The sequence below is a fragment of the Ursus maritimus genome (assembly GCF_017311325.1).
Source record: "Ursus maritimus isolate PB19 chromosome X unlocalized genomic scaffold, ASM1731132v1 scaffold_X1, whole genome shotgun sequence".
Lineage (NCBI taxonomy): Eukaryota > Metazoa > Chordata > Mammalia > Carnivora > Ursidae > Ursus > Ursus maritimus.
In genome coordinates, this window is record NW_024423319.1 from 2,778,926 (window position 1) to 2,794,550 (window position 15,625).

Genomic DNA, 15,625 nt, shown 5'->3' on the forward strand with positions numbered 1-15,625 from the left:
TCGTGAATTGCAATTCTCTGCTATTCCCAACTAAATCCATTTTGCTGGTAAAATAACTGCCTATTTTATTTTTAAGGGTAACACGATCTAAAAAGCTAAGTTTTTATGTCTTATCAAACTAATGTCTTATTCTTTATGTTGACTTTATCATGTCCTCAATTATTTTGAAAAGGCCTTAATTTTAAAGGAGCTAAAAGTGTTTACAATCTCTGTTTATTTTAAATTTTTTGTCATTTTGATTTAATAACCAAGTATTATTTCTCACTATCCCATAATCTTCATCGAATGTTCAAAACTCCTGATAACATTTGACATTTTGCCTTCTGCAAATCAAATCTGAAATATCTTTTATACCTAAAACTGACATTGGGATTTCCCAGGGGGCCCAAACAGTTTATTTGTTCTTTCACCTTGTAACAAGAGAAGTACTAAACTAATTAGGTTTATTTAATATTGTATACATTTTATGGAAAGCACTGTCAAATCCAAAATAATGATAATTCTGAGTCTTTCCTAAATTAAATTTTAAGGACTAAAATTTCAACTATATAAATATTTCAGAAATTATATAAAACTCCTAGAAATTTGTTAGTGCCCTCACTGTCCGTGATATTTCTCAGGGTCCTGGTGCTGCCCTGCCCAATATTAAACAACAACAGCTCAATGTTATCAGTCATAATTTCAATTATTTTTTAAAGGTAACTTAAATATGTTCTTACTACCATATGTTTGTTCTCTCACTAGTTTGAAACTTCCCCTTTTAAAAGGGCCACTACTTTTGTTAGAAAAGGGCTGCTAAACTTTTGTTAGAACAAATACACCCAGGTGGGGATTTCTGGCTCTTTTAAGTGACTCAGAAATGCATTTCTCCAGTTAAATCATCTAGGAAATCCAACAAGTTTGGGACGCCTGGGTGTCTCAGTCAGTTAAGCATCTGCCTTTGGCTCAGGTCATAATCTCAGGGTCCTGAGATCGAGTCCCAAATAGGGTTCCTTGCTCAGCGGGGAGCTTGCTTCTCTCTCTGCCTGCTGCTCCCCCTGCTTGCGCGCACTCACTCTCTAGAAAATAAATTAAATCTTCTTAAAAATAAAAGAAAGAAATCCAATAAGTTCTTCCTCTATCCCCCAATTACATTGTCCTTGGTTTTCTGAAATGACAGAGCTAACAAACTATAACAATTACAACTTGCAGGGACACCTGGCTGACTCAGTTGGTGGAGCACGAGACTCTTGATCTCGTGGTTGTAAGTTCAAGCCCCACTTTGGGTGTCGAGATTACTTAAAAATAGAATATTTTTTAAAAAAGTAGTTTGCTAAACTGATGGAAGAACTCAATCTCCCATGGCCTAAGGTTTTACCCTTAGCACCAATTGTCCTCTGATCCTCTTCTGCTGGGTCACACCAACTCTCCCCATGTGAAATATCTGGTCCACCCAGGAGAAATCCCTATTCTGTCTGGGCTTTGGAAGAGTTTAACATGGTCAATTCAGACATTCTAAAATACAATGATTTTTCCAATCCTCTGTCCACTCTCCCTTAAAATTCTGCTGTTATTATTGCCTAATCCCTGCTGTTCTCGGTCTGCCACCCCTACACTTCCTGCAATCCCAGGCGAGTTAAGCCTTATCCACTAGTAGGTTTGCATTGACTGGTTTTCCTCCTGTTCTATGCCCAGACCGGAGCTGAGGGACTGCTTGCTACTTTGGACTATTAGCAGTAGTGGTCCTTAATCCCCTGGCCCACAAATTCCAAATGCCACCCTTCCTAATGAGCCTAGTCTACTGAGATGCTATGACTGGTCAGACCCAAAGACTGGAAATAGAAAACCCAGCCGGTTCTAGAAAGAAGACTGTCTACAGTAATATCCAGCACACTCCAGGATTTGGACTACTAGGAGGAAGAAAGGAAAGACATTTTCCGGGTGTTGCTGCACATCTTAGAAATAGAACAGTGTTGCCAGGGCAACTCGTCCAGGCTGGCCTAGGCAGAGTTTCCAACTGAAAGCCAGACCCTTGCCTCAGGTGCGCTTGTCTGCCAATTTGTTTGAGTGTGCTGGCCTGGCTTGGTATTTCCACGGACTAGGCATTTGCTCTATTGGCTCCAGGCAGTGAAGCAGTAGCTTGGAGATAACCTGCCCACAACCTGGGCCAGAGGGGTCACACACTCCACCATGCCACGTGAGCCACAAATATGGCTTTCTTTTTTTTTAAGATTTTATTTATTTATTTGACAGAGAGAGAGACAGCCAGCGAGAGAGGGAACACAAGCAGAGGGAGTGGGAGAGGAAGAAGCAGGCTCACCGTGGAGGAGTCTGATGTGGGGCTCGATCCCATAACGCCGGGATCACGCCCTGAGCCGAAGGCAGATGCTTAACCGCTGTGCCACCCAGGCGCCCCCAAATATGGCTTTCTGACTTAACAACTCCCCTTCCGTCACCGTTCCCCCAAGTCTTATCAGTTGCCCAACTCTAGGTCCATTATATTTATTTAACAGTTCTGTTTCCATATCCATAGGTACTGCCCTAGTTGGGGCCCCTTCATCTCTTACTTGATGGACTGGAACCACTTTGTAGCTCTTCTTCCTGCCTCTACTCTTCCCACTTCCAGTTCATTCTTCACACTGCCAACACAGAGATAACTCTAAATCAAAACTATGACCATATCACTCCCCTGCTTAAAACTTTTTGGCTCTGTATATGGGGATGTAAAATGGTAGAAAACAGCCACTGTGGAAAATAGCACGGCGGTTTCTCAAAAAAAAATTAAACATAGAATGACTATATGATCCAGCAATTCCACTTCCAGGTATATACCCAAAAGTACTGAAAGCAGGATCTCAAAGAGATATTTGCACACCCATGTTTACGGCAGTATTATTCACAACGACCAAAAGGTGGAAGCAGCCCAAGTGTCTACTGACAAATGAATGGATGAACAAAATGCAGTGAGTCTATATTATGCAATATTAATCAGCCTTAAAAAGGAAGGACATACTGACATATGCTACAACATGGATGAACCTTGAAGACATTAGGTTAACTGAAAGATGCTAGTTATAAAAGAACAAATACTGCATAATTCCACTTCTATGAGGAACCTAGAGTAGTCAAATTTATAGAGATAGGAAGTAGATTGGTGGGTGCCAGGGGCTGGGGAGTTATTTCATGGGGAAAGTATTTCAGTTTCGTAAGACAGAAATCATTCTGGAGACTGGGTGCACAACAACATGAATGTACTTAATGTTACTGAACTACACACTTTAAAAATGGTTAAGATAGTAATTTTTATGTTGTGTGAATTTTACAATGATTTTTTTTAAAAAACTTCCCTGACTTCTCTTCGTCCTTGGAGAAAGTCTCTTCTCTTCTCTTCCCTCTTCTCTTCGTCCTTGGAGAAAGTCCAAATCCTTGTAAAGGCATAAGGATCTGACCTATCTGTGAACACGTGGCTTTTGTCCTTTATTAGACTGATATGGTGTGTTGGTGTCTCTAAGACTACCCCCAGAGTTGGTGATTCACTAGGAGGACTCCCAAGACTCAGCATATAGTCATCCTCAAGGCTAAGATTTATGACCATAAAAGGATACCAAGCAAAATCAGTGAAAGGAAAAGGCAGTGTTTTCATTCACAGCCCAGGATTATGATTGGAGACTGGTTACATAGGCACTTTCTGCCTGGCATGTACCAAAATTCCCAACTCCCAGGAGGCAAGCAGAGATTCAGCATAAAGTACATTGTTTATACTAGTTATCCAGGTGGTCAGCCTTATCTCTTAACATTTAGGGAAAGGTTCATATCAGTGTAGAGAACTGTTTACCTTTTCCCGTTTTCAGAGGCACATCTTACAAGCAGCCCTTTCTAAAGACAGCAGTCTCAGGCCTGCTTGGTTAACTATTGTCTGTACAGGGGCACCTGGGTGGCTCAGTCGGTTAAGCATCTGCCTTCGGCTCAGGTCATGATGCCAGGATCTTGGGATGGAGACCTGGATCGGACTCTTTGCCCAGCGGGGAGCCTGCTTGTCCCTCTGCCTGCTGCTCCCCCTGCGTGTACTCTCTCTCTCTCTGACACATGAATAAATATTTTTTTTTTAGAAAACTACTGTCTGTACACCATCTGCCCAATATCAACTTTTCCACTGCCTTCTCACAATAAACTACAGCCATATCAAACCACAGGGTGCTCCTCAAGCAGCAACACTGTCATCTACCCCTCAGCACAGGAGATTCCCCTTAGTCCTGGAATCCTTCACCTTCTCACAAAGTTCTTCAAGAAGAACATCAACTGTCACCTCTGTGAAGCCTTCCCTGATTCAAGTCACATACTCTTACTGTGCTGCCATTATACCTTATCCATACCTCCTTGAGGTCACGGACCAAATCTTATTTCTCAGTATCCCCAGTGCTTAGTACATGGGCTAGTAGTTACTAAGTAACATTATAGAACGTGTAGCTCATTAACTCACAGAAAAAATCAAGGAGCCCACATTACTCTGCATATTCCTTCCACTGCGCTCCAAACTACATTTGCACTCATCCTTCCCTCCTGTCTCTAAGACAGAGCCATCTCCTTCCTTCCCAAGACTCTAGAACCTACCACCCTAAGCCCTTACCATAAATTCAGTGACACTTCACCTTTGGGTTTGCTCACTCTTTCTTCAAATATCAAACTCTCTTTACCCAGAGTGTATTCCCTCACCTGCACATATAAGCATACACTTTAGAAAGCCCCTACCATCACCCTGTAGCTGCATTTATCTGCTCACCCATCCAATCTCCATCAATTCCTGGCCAACATTTTAGAAAGAGTTGTACACCTCCACCAACTACACCACTTCACCACCGATTTCTTCCTCAATCCACCATAAGTCAACCATAATCTTTCTGCTCCCCTGATCTGCCCCCTGCTTAAGGCAGCCATAAACTCCATTTTACCAAATCTGTGGGCTTATGTAAGGGTCTGCAGCATACTGGAAAGTTCACTCAGCCTGGCTTGGTTTCCATGATGCTACTCTTCCCAGGTTCTTCCATTTATCCAAAACTTTCCTTCTCAGTGCCCTTCTTCAGGTCCTCTTCTGCTACAAGACCTTTCAATATCATTATCCAGAATTCTGACCCATCTGCCCTTGTTTCTCCCTTACTTTTACCTTTTTTCATTGTATACATTCAGAGTTTTAAGGGGGCAATAAATAACACCTATTTTTTTTAGACAAAAGAAGAACAGAAAATGGAGATAAATGTCAGCTGATGAAGCAGATGGCTTTACATGTAGAGCCAAAAAGGAGAGCTCCCCATGCACCCTTGAACCAAAGGTCCTTACTCACCCAGCCAAGGGCCTGGCTGGACAACTGGCCCTGGGGGCTTGTAGATAGAACCAAAGAATTCAAGGGGAACCTTTGTGGCTGCACATCTGAAGCCATCTGCTTCCAAATACAAGGAGAATTACTGGCCAAGCTGGATTCATGCAGTTCCTGTTCCCAGTTTGCAATCAATAAGCCATTCTTCCCCAAGAGAAGAGGAAGAGGAAAGGAGGCCAATAGTATAAACAAGAGATCAGGGAAACTCCATATCCATTAAACAACAACAAAATTGACATTAATAACATTAATATATTATACTCATCATGAACAGACCAGACAAGACTTGTAGGAAGATTTCTTCCAGCTGCCATGTGGAGAATCAGGCCAGGAGGTATAAAGTAAGATGACGCAGGAAACCAGTTTGGAAAGTGCTCAGCCAAGGAAGAGATGATAAGGCCACAAGTCTTGTTGTCTTATAAAAGGTAAAGGTGAAGGGAAGTAGCAGCCAAGGCTCTCCCAAGATTTCAGGATTGGTCAACTGGGTAGATGGTAATGGTTCCAAAACGGAAAGAATGAGCTGAGAGACAGAAAGGAAGTTGGGGGAAGGTGCCATGCAGAGATATAAGGTCATCTGAGTTACACTGAATGTAAAGTGCCTGTAGGGAATCTGTATAACAATGTCCAGTAGGCTATTGTGTAAACAGTTCTGGAGTTGAGTGAAGGTTATACTGAGGACTATAGAGTGGATGAGGTTACCTTGAAAATGTCAGTTATTATTCAATGTCAATCTTTCTCTCTCTCTCATTCTCTGACAGCGCCATTTTATACATACAAATAACCCTCATCCTACTTGGGACCCCCATCCTGGGAGACCTTCCTGCTCCACATGTCAGAAATTAGCCAGGGCTTCTTACTTCTGGGTACATACACCTGCTCCTATCACAGGCCCAATCCCAGCTACTTGCACCACAGTAAGCCCCTCAACACTGCTTCACACCCAGGGAGTCACCATCTCAACTCCACGCATGGGGCAGGAGTTTGAGCACCTGGTGTGTGAGTGCCAGGCACTGGCATGAACATGGGGTAAAAGTGGATCCCATCTGGGCTGCCTGGGTGGCTCAGTTGGTTGAGCATCTGACTCTTAGTTTCAGCTCAGGTCATGATCTCATGACTCATGGGATCAAGCCTTGCATTGTGTTCCACATGCGGTGGGGGGTCTGCTTCAGGATTCTCTCCCTCTACCCTTCCCCCACTCTCTCTCCCTCTCTCTAAAATAAGTAAATAAATCTTGTTTTAAAAAAGTGGGTCCTACCTGGGTCATGGTCCCTGACAAAATTTCGGCTCAGGAAGGCAGGGGCCCAGCACAGCATAATCCTTACCTGCTGGCCTGGCTGTCCAGTTCCACAAGTTGCTCAGGTCTTCTGGGGCTGCCCTGTGGCTCTAGGGTCCTGGGGACTGAAGGCTGCTGGGAGGGTGCAGCTGGGTCTCCGTGGCCACACCTCAGGGCTACGGGCTTCTCCTGCCAGGTCTCTCCCACCTTGGCAGCCACATTCTTCTCTTCAGAACCAGCCAAGGTGCTGAGGAAGAGTAAACATCCTTATGGAGCAAGTGCTTTGGGACCAGTCCTCCTTTACCCACTGCCTGCTGATGTCACCTCCTCTGGCTATAGTGGCCTCCTCTTCCAGAAGATGGGGAAGAGGACCCCAGCATGGCCCCCACCACACAGAGAGTCCGTGTCCTCTTTGGAATGACCCCAGCACTACTGCTCCCCCTCCAACTGACAAAAGCAGTTCCCACTCATACTAGAGAAAGCCTCTGATTCTTTTCCTATCCCCTGAATATGGCAAAGGGGAAGTAGCTTCTCAGCTATCCCACACATCGAGCTCTTTGGGAAATCTTTCTTCCTCTCTGGCTTCATGTCACATCTACACTTGAACACCCCTCCCATCACCATCCCCTTCTGAGGTGCTTCCAAGGGCCTTGTTCTTTCTTCTGGTGCCTTCTCCATGACCTCTATGTGTGATGGTGCTGCTACTTGGAGGCCTCAAAGATGTTAAATGCCCACTAGGCCAAGGACACTGAGTCCGGTTATTGAGAGCATAAGCCTAGCATTCTAGAAAATAAAAATCTAGTTCATCACCACCTTGATACTGGCTTAACCTGAACTCAAGCCTCCCAACATCAGCAGCATACCTCCAATCACTGGTGGTGCTACATTGGGACAAGAAGATCACACTACTAGTTACCTCTAGCCCTGGGACTCCTTATTAATAGAAAATTAATCCCATAATAGGTATGCTCCCTTCCTTTAAACTGAAATAACAAGTGGAGTAGTGACCATACTTTTTGGAGTATGCCCTGAAAGCAATGCGATTCTTCAGCCTCAAGTGAAATGAATCAAAATACCCTAGCAGGGATAATAAGCTTATTATCACTACCAGCTGCCCAGGCAAATCTTCAGGCAAGGGGGTGTTGTCCCTCTCTGTGCTGCTTCTACCCTGATGGTCTGCTGCAGCCCAGCCAGATCCCAAAAGTGGTCTGCTCAGATAACGCCAATCCCTTAGCCAGCAGGATACCCTCACACACCCACCCCACCCATACTTGTGGCATACATGCTTGAGCCAAAGACAAACCTAGAAGGCCTAAAGAGCTTGTTTCCTGCCTCTGTAAGCCCTGAACTAGCTTTGCCATGGACTTCATCAGAATCCTGTCCCATCTCCTGTCCTTTATAGAATTATGGTAACAGAGATTGTCCTCATCAATTTGTGAATCAAGTCAAGATTCTCTGCAAAGAGTAATTTGGGGGTCCACTGCAACACAGGGACAAGTGGATGAATAAGGTACCTTTGCCCTAGGTCTCAGAGCAAAGTCACTACAGTTACAGGAGGTGTAATCCATCTGACCTGTAAAAAGGAAATCTTAGTAAAACATTCACAGGAACTCTTGATGAACAAGTAATACCCCAGAGGTCTCCCATGCCCCTAATGAATTGCCTGGAAGTCAAGAGTTTAGGTATGGGCAAGGTAATACTTCAGGCTGTAACTAGATCAGAGATTCAGTAGCCTAATACAGTTACTGTCTATTCTGGACACAATCACACTCCCCACATGTAAGATAACACCCCCAGGATGATAATGGTTGTCCACAGTGAATACACGTGCTTAAAGTTTACCTGTTCGTCATGCAGAAAGAACATAAATGTGGAAAGCCCAGGCTTGCAACATAAAAATAAAAAAATACCAAAAGTTTGGTGGGGAGAGGATGAACTACTCTGTGTCTTATTAAAAGAAATCCAGCCAATAAAACTGTAAAGGGGAACAGAAGTCAGCTTTCCCAGTGTTTTTGAATAGTTCTGGTAGAAGGAGGTATTCCTTTGGGGCTGCTTTATTTAGCTTGAAGTTTTTATAAAAGGAGAGTTTGACATAGTACATAGTACTTTGTGCCAGGGAATGTCCTACATGCTTTCCACAAACAAACTCAACCCTCACAACAACCCTGTGTGGTAGGAACCATTATTACCACTATTCTGTAGGTAAGGAAATTCAAACACAGAGTGTAATAGGAACAAACTTAGCATGTTTGACTCCATATTGCTTCTATTTTCCTTGCTACTATGATGTATAGCTTAGAAACTTCTGTTTAGCCCTGCACAGAGGCATGCTACAGCTAAGATTTGCAAAAACCACTCTTTACCCAAAATTTACCTCACCCAAGGAGATAAATAAGTATGCACAAAAATGACTATGTTATGTTTAAGATTTACAGGAACAACATGACCAGATTCCTGTTAACAAAGATAAACTGACCAAGGACACAGAAGTTATACAACCTTCCTGGGATGTCTACAGATGTCAACCACCTTTTAATTCCACCCCTTCTTGTTTCCCCCTTGGCTAACTTTCTTTTGATTTTTTTTATGAAGCTCGAATTTCATGCCAAGAGGAGATAGTGCCTTAGGATAATAGTCCACCATCTCCTTGGTTTGCTGGCTTTCTGGATAAAGTCGCTTTCCTTACCCTAACATCTTGCCTCTCCACATACTGGCCTGTCCTGCAGTGAGCAGAATGAGCTTGGATTCGGTTTGAAGAGGAGATGACAAAGATACCCAAGGCCACATAGCAAGTAAGTGATAGAGCTTCAGTACACAGGAATACATGCTCTTGATCATCATACTATACTGACTCTTCCTGCACATGTAATGAAGCAAGACTAAGTTAGAATAGGGAAGAGTTCCTCAAGTTTGGGACAGTTCGACTGCCCTATAGGATCTCCTTGCCCACCCCCATCACCCTTCCTCACACAACTCTTGGGAATTGAGCTGCCTCTCCAGAGCCCCAGAGCCGTGCCCGAGGAGATCCGCCCAAGTGGTCCCTCATGGATGGAGGATTGCCTGCCCTCCCCGTGTGTCCACAGCGCCTGCCCCAGGGGCAGCTCTGAAGATCAGTGGCCAGAGACGACCAAGGCCGGCCTGTTTGGCAGGGGCCACAGGAGCCCCTTTCGTCTCCTTGCGGGGAGGCCGCCCCCTGTCTCCCGACTCTGCCTGGACGGCGTCGATAGTCCATACGGGGTCAGAGGGACCTGCTGCACCCGCAAGGTCGCTGACGCCAGCAGCGCCCGCCAGGCCACCGGTGCAAACACAGTGAGAGCCCAGGGTGGTCCCAGACGGACGACCCGGCCCATTTCTGATCCTCGCGCGCCATCTAGCGGCCGGAACCAGCACGGCAGGAGAAACTACACCGAGGCTTTTGTAGCCCTGAGCAGCCATTTCGCTTTGTGGATGGTCGCATTTCCTGATAGGCACTGCGACCCGAGCTCCCCGATGCAGGAAATGGCGGTGCGCGCAGGCGCACACAAGCTTCAGCGCGCCCGCCCCGCCACGCGGGCGCACAAAAGACGGTGTCGCGCTCCGCTAGGCGCGCGCGTCCAAACAAAAGCGCACGCGCGAAGGCGGCAATGATTGTCAACCTAGACTGGCCATGAAAATAAACTGGGAGGTTTTTTAAAAACATGGATGGTGTAAGCCACCCCACAACAATTAAGTCTAAACCTCTGCATGGGGCTCAGGAAGTTTGTTATTTTTTTTAATAATATTTTTTTATTATATTATGTTAGTCACCATACAGTACATCCCTAGTTTTTTATGTAAAGTTCCATGATTCATTACTTGCGTATAACACCCCGTGCACCATGCAATACTTGCCCTCCTTAATTTCTTTTTAAACACTTTCCTGGTGATTCTCAAGTGCAGCCAGAGTTTTCTCCATTGTCATAATGCATAAGAAGAAGCCAGATCCTGCCCCAGGTTTGGGGAATATTAGATGAGATCATGCAGACAGGATGCTTTACACTTTAACTAGCTGAGAGTTACTGGTCCTGGATTTTGAGAATAGCCTCCACATGACAGACAGCATAAAATAGTTGTTTTTTTTTTTTAAGTTTTTCCTGAAGTGTTTTTTGTTTGTTTTTCTTTTGTTTTGTTTTTTTAGAGGCTCTTGCATTGGAACTCAGCTTTGCTGCTTGTAAGCTCTTGGGCAAGTCACTTAACCTTTCAGTGCCTCAGTTTCCCTAGCTTATTCATTTTATGTGATTGCTTTGGAACATCCTAGTGTATTCCCACTGCAGGATTTGTTGTCAGTTCTCTAGCTGCAGCCTTTTTCTTCTTGCTCTTCCTAGGAACCTTACAGGAGCTTGCCTGAGTTACCCCATGTAACTAGTAGCCCTCTTCACTGCCACCACTCTACATCAGCACCCTGGTTATCTCTTTCAGAGCACTGCTCTTCCCAGGAGGCACAGATACCTAGGTTCCAGACTTTTGTTCTTCATTCTAATTAGGTGCAAACCTCACAGGATTGTGGGGAGCACTGTATAACACACAGTGAGTCTAGGGCTGTGCACACAGTAGGTGACCCAAAGTTAAGTAGTTGTTGTAGTCAATAACAATATCTGGTATTAAAGGCCAATCAGCCCCTTCATACCTCGACAAGCCTTCTATTCCACAGTCCCTGACAAGAACCCTCAGTACTAGCCACACTCAACTACATACAGTGCCCAGGAAATAGAAGGTTGTTTGGAGTCCTTTGCATATCCTGTTTCCTTTGCTTGAAGGACCTCTATTCACCTTTCAAGATTCGGCTCAAAAGCCACCTCACCCATGAAGCTGTCCTGGGGCCCCCATTTTCCTGCTCCAGCATAATGTATTGTTCCAGTCTGGTCCAGGCTTTACCTCCCATCAGCCATATCTGTGTGCTCCAGCCTCCAGCATAGGGCAGGTGCCATTCAAGTGAATGTTGATTGAACAAGTGGGTGACTTCCTGATTATGGTAGACTTCCTGGCTGGAGGCAACAAGGTGTAGTGGAAAGCTTTGTGGTCCCAGAGGTAGAGGCCAGAGGGCTCTAGCTGGGGTTTCAGCTTTTGCCACAAGCTTTGGACCAGCTCACAGGCCTTGCTGGTCTCACCTTCCAAGCTAAAGGCTAAGGTATACCTGAGTTGCTTTCTTCACCTCAGAAGCTCAGCACTGTTGTCTGATGCCTTACCCCTTCAGGTGTGCCTCTCTGTCCTCCAGGTCTGCTGGACTGTCACACTTCCGGTCAGTTGGTCCAGCAGAGGCCAGAGTGGCACTGGAGCTGAGGGAGAAAGCACACATGCCCACTGAGGCCTCAGACCAAAGGAGATGGGGGGCCCTTCCCAGTTGCCTTCTCACAGGAAAGGGGGACCAACATCTGCCAGTAAAGGACAGCATCTCAGTCCTGCTGTTAGTATGGCACAGGTGCCACTGTGTGTGATAACATCTTGTGAGCCGTGGCCTTAGTACCTGAGTTCTAGATCAAGCACTGCCCCTGATCAGCTCTTGGTTTTGGGTTCCAGTATCCTTGCCTGACCTACGTTTCCTGGGGCTGTGTGGGAGTACAGGATGGTTGTTCCTTACTAAATGCTCCACACACCCACAGCAAACTTGCCACCCTACTGGTGGATTGGTAGATGAAATAGGGCAGAAGCCTGCTGTGTAGGGATGCACAACCCCTTCCCATTGCACCTTAGCACCCCTGGAGCCATGTGCCCTCTTCAACCACCTCCATGTGCTCCCTGGGACTGAGCCTCCTAGTACTGGTTGGCTATCCTTGGTATTCCTCCTCCTGACTCCTGCTTGCTAGGTTAAGCTGCAGTCCCTATAGGAGGATCTCTTCCCAAGCTCTGCCTCCCAATGCCATCCCCTCTGCCACCTCAACTTGGGTCCTTGTGAGTAGGTGCTGGGCTTGCAAGGCTGAGAGTTGGCACCACACACATCCTGACCATCCAGGAGAAGGGGGAAGCCAGCAGCTGAGCACAGTCTGTGGAAGGAGTCCAAGCCTGGTCTGGGTTCAGGACTTTGTGTCTGTATGTCTATTTCCTCCCCAAAGGATGGCTTCTATCTCCAACAGATGATGGGAGCTGAAGGGCTGATCAAACAGATGCTCAGGGCATAATACTCACTTAGATCCCACAGCTGCCTGACATTGGGGCAGTGCGTGGTCCCTGCGGGCACATTGCCTGTGTTCAAATCAGCACTTTGCTACCTCCCAGATGTGTGACCTTGGGCACATCACCTGACTTCTCTCAGCCTCAGTTTGGTCATCAGTGAAATGGGGATGATAATTGTGTCTGCCTCATAAGTTTTCCGAGAAGAGTAAATGAGTTAACAGATATCAAGTACTTAGAATAATGCCTAAGCCCTAGCATGTGCTAAATTGCTCCTGTTACTATTACTGGGGCCTGGGGCCATTTATAGAAGCAGCATCCCTTTGCAGTACATCTGTATCCATCAACTTGATATAGATTGAGTGAGTGGGTTGCTGTCTTACCCAGTCTTCCCAGGGATAGGTTGCATTCTTTTCTCTCTGTAAATCAGGTAGATTGATGCTCACAGCATGCTCACTAAGAGTTCCTCATGTTTATTCTCAAATCTGTTTATCCCAGTTGTACTTGCAGCCATAATTAACTAAGTTCAATTATTAAACTCATAAAAGTGAACGGGAAAAAGTGAATGGAAAAGGAGTGGTTGTTTTCTGCATAAGAAATAACATTTTTTGGGATGCTTGGGTGGCTCAGTTGGTTGGGCGTCTGTCTTCAGCTCAGGTCATGATCCTGGGGTGATGGGATCCAGTCCCGCATTGGGCTCCCTGCTCAGCAGGGAGCCTGCTTCTCCCTCTGCCTGCTGCTCCCCCCTGCTTGTGCTCTCTCTCTCTCTCCCAAATAGATAAATAAAATCTTAAAAAAAAAAAGAAAGAAAGAACATTTTCTGGGGTGCCTGGCTGACTTAGTTGGTAGAACATACAACTCTTAATCTTGGGGTTATAAGTTCAAGCCCCACATTGGGTGTAGAGATTACTTAAAAATAAAATCTTAAAAAAAAAGAAACAACATTTTCCTTGGAAATATAATAAAGGCAAATTTCTTAAAAATCATTGTCAAAATAAGGATAGGTAAGACAACGTAAAAACTCTTGAATCTTGAAAGGTTAAAAGTCATAAATATCTAGACTATTCTTCAGATTATTTTGCAAGGTAACTTGATGTTTGGCTTCATTTTAAAGAAAATGAAAGCAGAAAGCAAGGACTTCATTTTATGAAGGTGTGTAAGCAAGAATCTGGAAGAATATTCAAACATGAAACAGAAGTCTACAACAGCAGCCAGCAAATTAAATTAATAGCACAACTGTTCTGGCCAGCACACAGTGATGCAGGCTGCAAGTGCTGGGCTCTCAGTCCTCCCCACTAGTGGCAGCTCAAAGAGCCAAGGTCCCAGCCCAGTGGCCTTTCTTTGCACCTACTGAGGCACAGTGGTAGGACAGGTGTGCTGGCTGGCAGCATGCCCTTGTGGCTCTCTGCAGACACTGGTTTTGTCATTCTTCTTTATCCATTTGCTCTGAACCATAAGGGCGTTAGCACAACTGACCTTGATATTTTCTGAATCACCTGAGAAAGTGGCCCCTGACTCCACCCAGGTCCAGAATTTGAGCCCATCCAGACATGCTTGTCTTCTCAGAGGGGCTACTGCTTTTCCTCTCACTGAACCACAGAGCATAACTGGTCAGGAAAGGCTGGTGGGGCAGGAAAAGGAGCTTTGGGACTTTTGGAAGGGAAAGGAGAAAGCAGAGACGAAGGACCTCCTTCAGCTTGATCTCAGAGGTCAGCCAAGAAGAAAGAAGGCACTGATTCATCCATCATTTGGCCATTTGTTTGTTAGTTTGTCCTTTCACTCATTCCCCACACATTCATCCTACCTCCTGATGCCTGCCCAGGCAGGGGCTGGGCCTCCAGCTGCAAGTGGGCCCTTGTGCCTGCTCCGTAGGATCTTGAAAGCCAGTGGCAGAGGGTAGAAAGAGCAAGATTCAAGCGTAGGCAATTCCCCTAAGTGGAAAGCCCAGGGACAAAGGATGTGGTGGCAGCAACTGGAGAAGCAAGCTGTAGACAAGACTATGGGAAATGACAGTGGCTCAGCCTCCAGCAACCCAAACAGTTTTGGCAGCTTAACCCTGTCACCAGAGATACAAGAGAATAAATAAGTTGGGTCCACCTGCCTCCTCCAGGCAGCTTACCCTCCTTTCCCAGAGCCAATGTCTGCTGTCAAGACTTCAGGTAGGAAGCCCATGGCTCTGGATCCCACATTGCCATCACTTGACTGTGCACTTGACCTGTTATGGGAAGAGAAGCATTTGCTGACTCTGGTTAAGTTTTAATCTAACTAAGATGTCCTGAGAGCAAGCTTCACAGACTAGAACCCCAGGCTCTCGGCTGCCAACCTGCGCTGCTCCAACTAGAGCCAACCTGACATCAGCAAGTATTTCTGCTTTTCTTCCAAACCTGATGGACTGGGAGCAAGAGTGGAGCCAAAAAAATAGAGCAAAGTAGCAACTCAGGAGGAGGCTGGTACAATGGACGGATCAATGGCTGACAGAACAAGTGGCAAGGCATTTGGGGCCACTAATAAACCATAGAGCCCAGGACAGAAACAAGCTCCCCCAGACATCCTGAGTCCCCTTCCCTCATTTCCATGCTAGTCCCTACCGGGGATCCAGAACTCCATACTGAGAAAATGGTGGCAAGCAGGCAAGGTTGTGGGCTCTTATCCATTACCGGCTACCAGCATCCCATTGAAGAAATATCTAGCTCTCAGTCACTGCTCACCACACCTAGGCTTCCCTGGTCTGGCTTGGAGGACAACTCAGTGAGATGGTGACAGGATGGCTGGGCACAACCATCCCTTCTGGATTCATCATACCCCACTGGCTCTGCCTCACATCCTTGCCAGCCTCTACCATGTCTCCCTTTATCCACAGGTCATCCTGGAAGTCC

General features: G+C 45.8%; 1 protein-coding gene across 7 annotated transcripts in view; it reads right to left on the bottom strand.

The window, feature by feature from the left end:
* ZNF185 (zinc finger protein 185 with LIM domain) overlaps positions 1 to 15,625 on the bottom strand; it is a 46,681-nt gene that overhangs the window by 14,912 nt on the left and 16,144 nt on the right. For 6 of the 7 annotated variants that reach the window (XM_008703033.2, XM_008703031.2, XM_008703028.2 and 3 more), the window contains exons 13-16: positions 14,869 to 14,964; positions 11,828 to 11,917; positions 6,673 to 6,870; positions 2,547 to 2,618 (exon numbers count right to left, since the gene is read on the bottom strand). In XM_008703033.2, coding sequence (XP_008701255.2) covers positions 2,547 to 2,618; positions 6,673 to 6,870; positions 11,828 to 11,917; positions 14,869 to 14,964 — 456 coding nt within the window. The remainder of the gene's footprint in view (positions 1 to 2,546; positions 2,619 to 6,672; positions 6,871 to 11,827; positions 11,918 to 14,868; positions 14,965 to 15,625) is intronic. The other variant, XM_008703027.2, reaches the window with a different exon arrangement.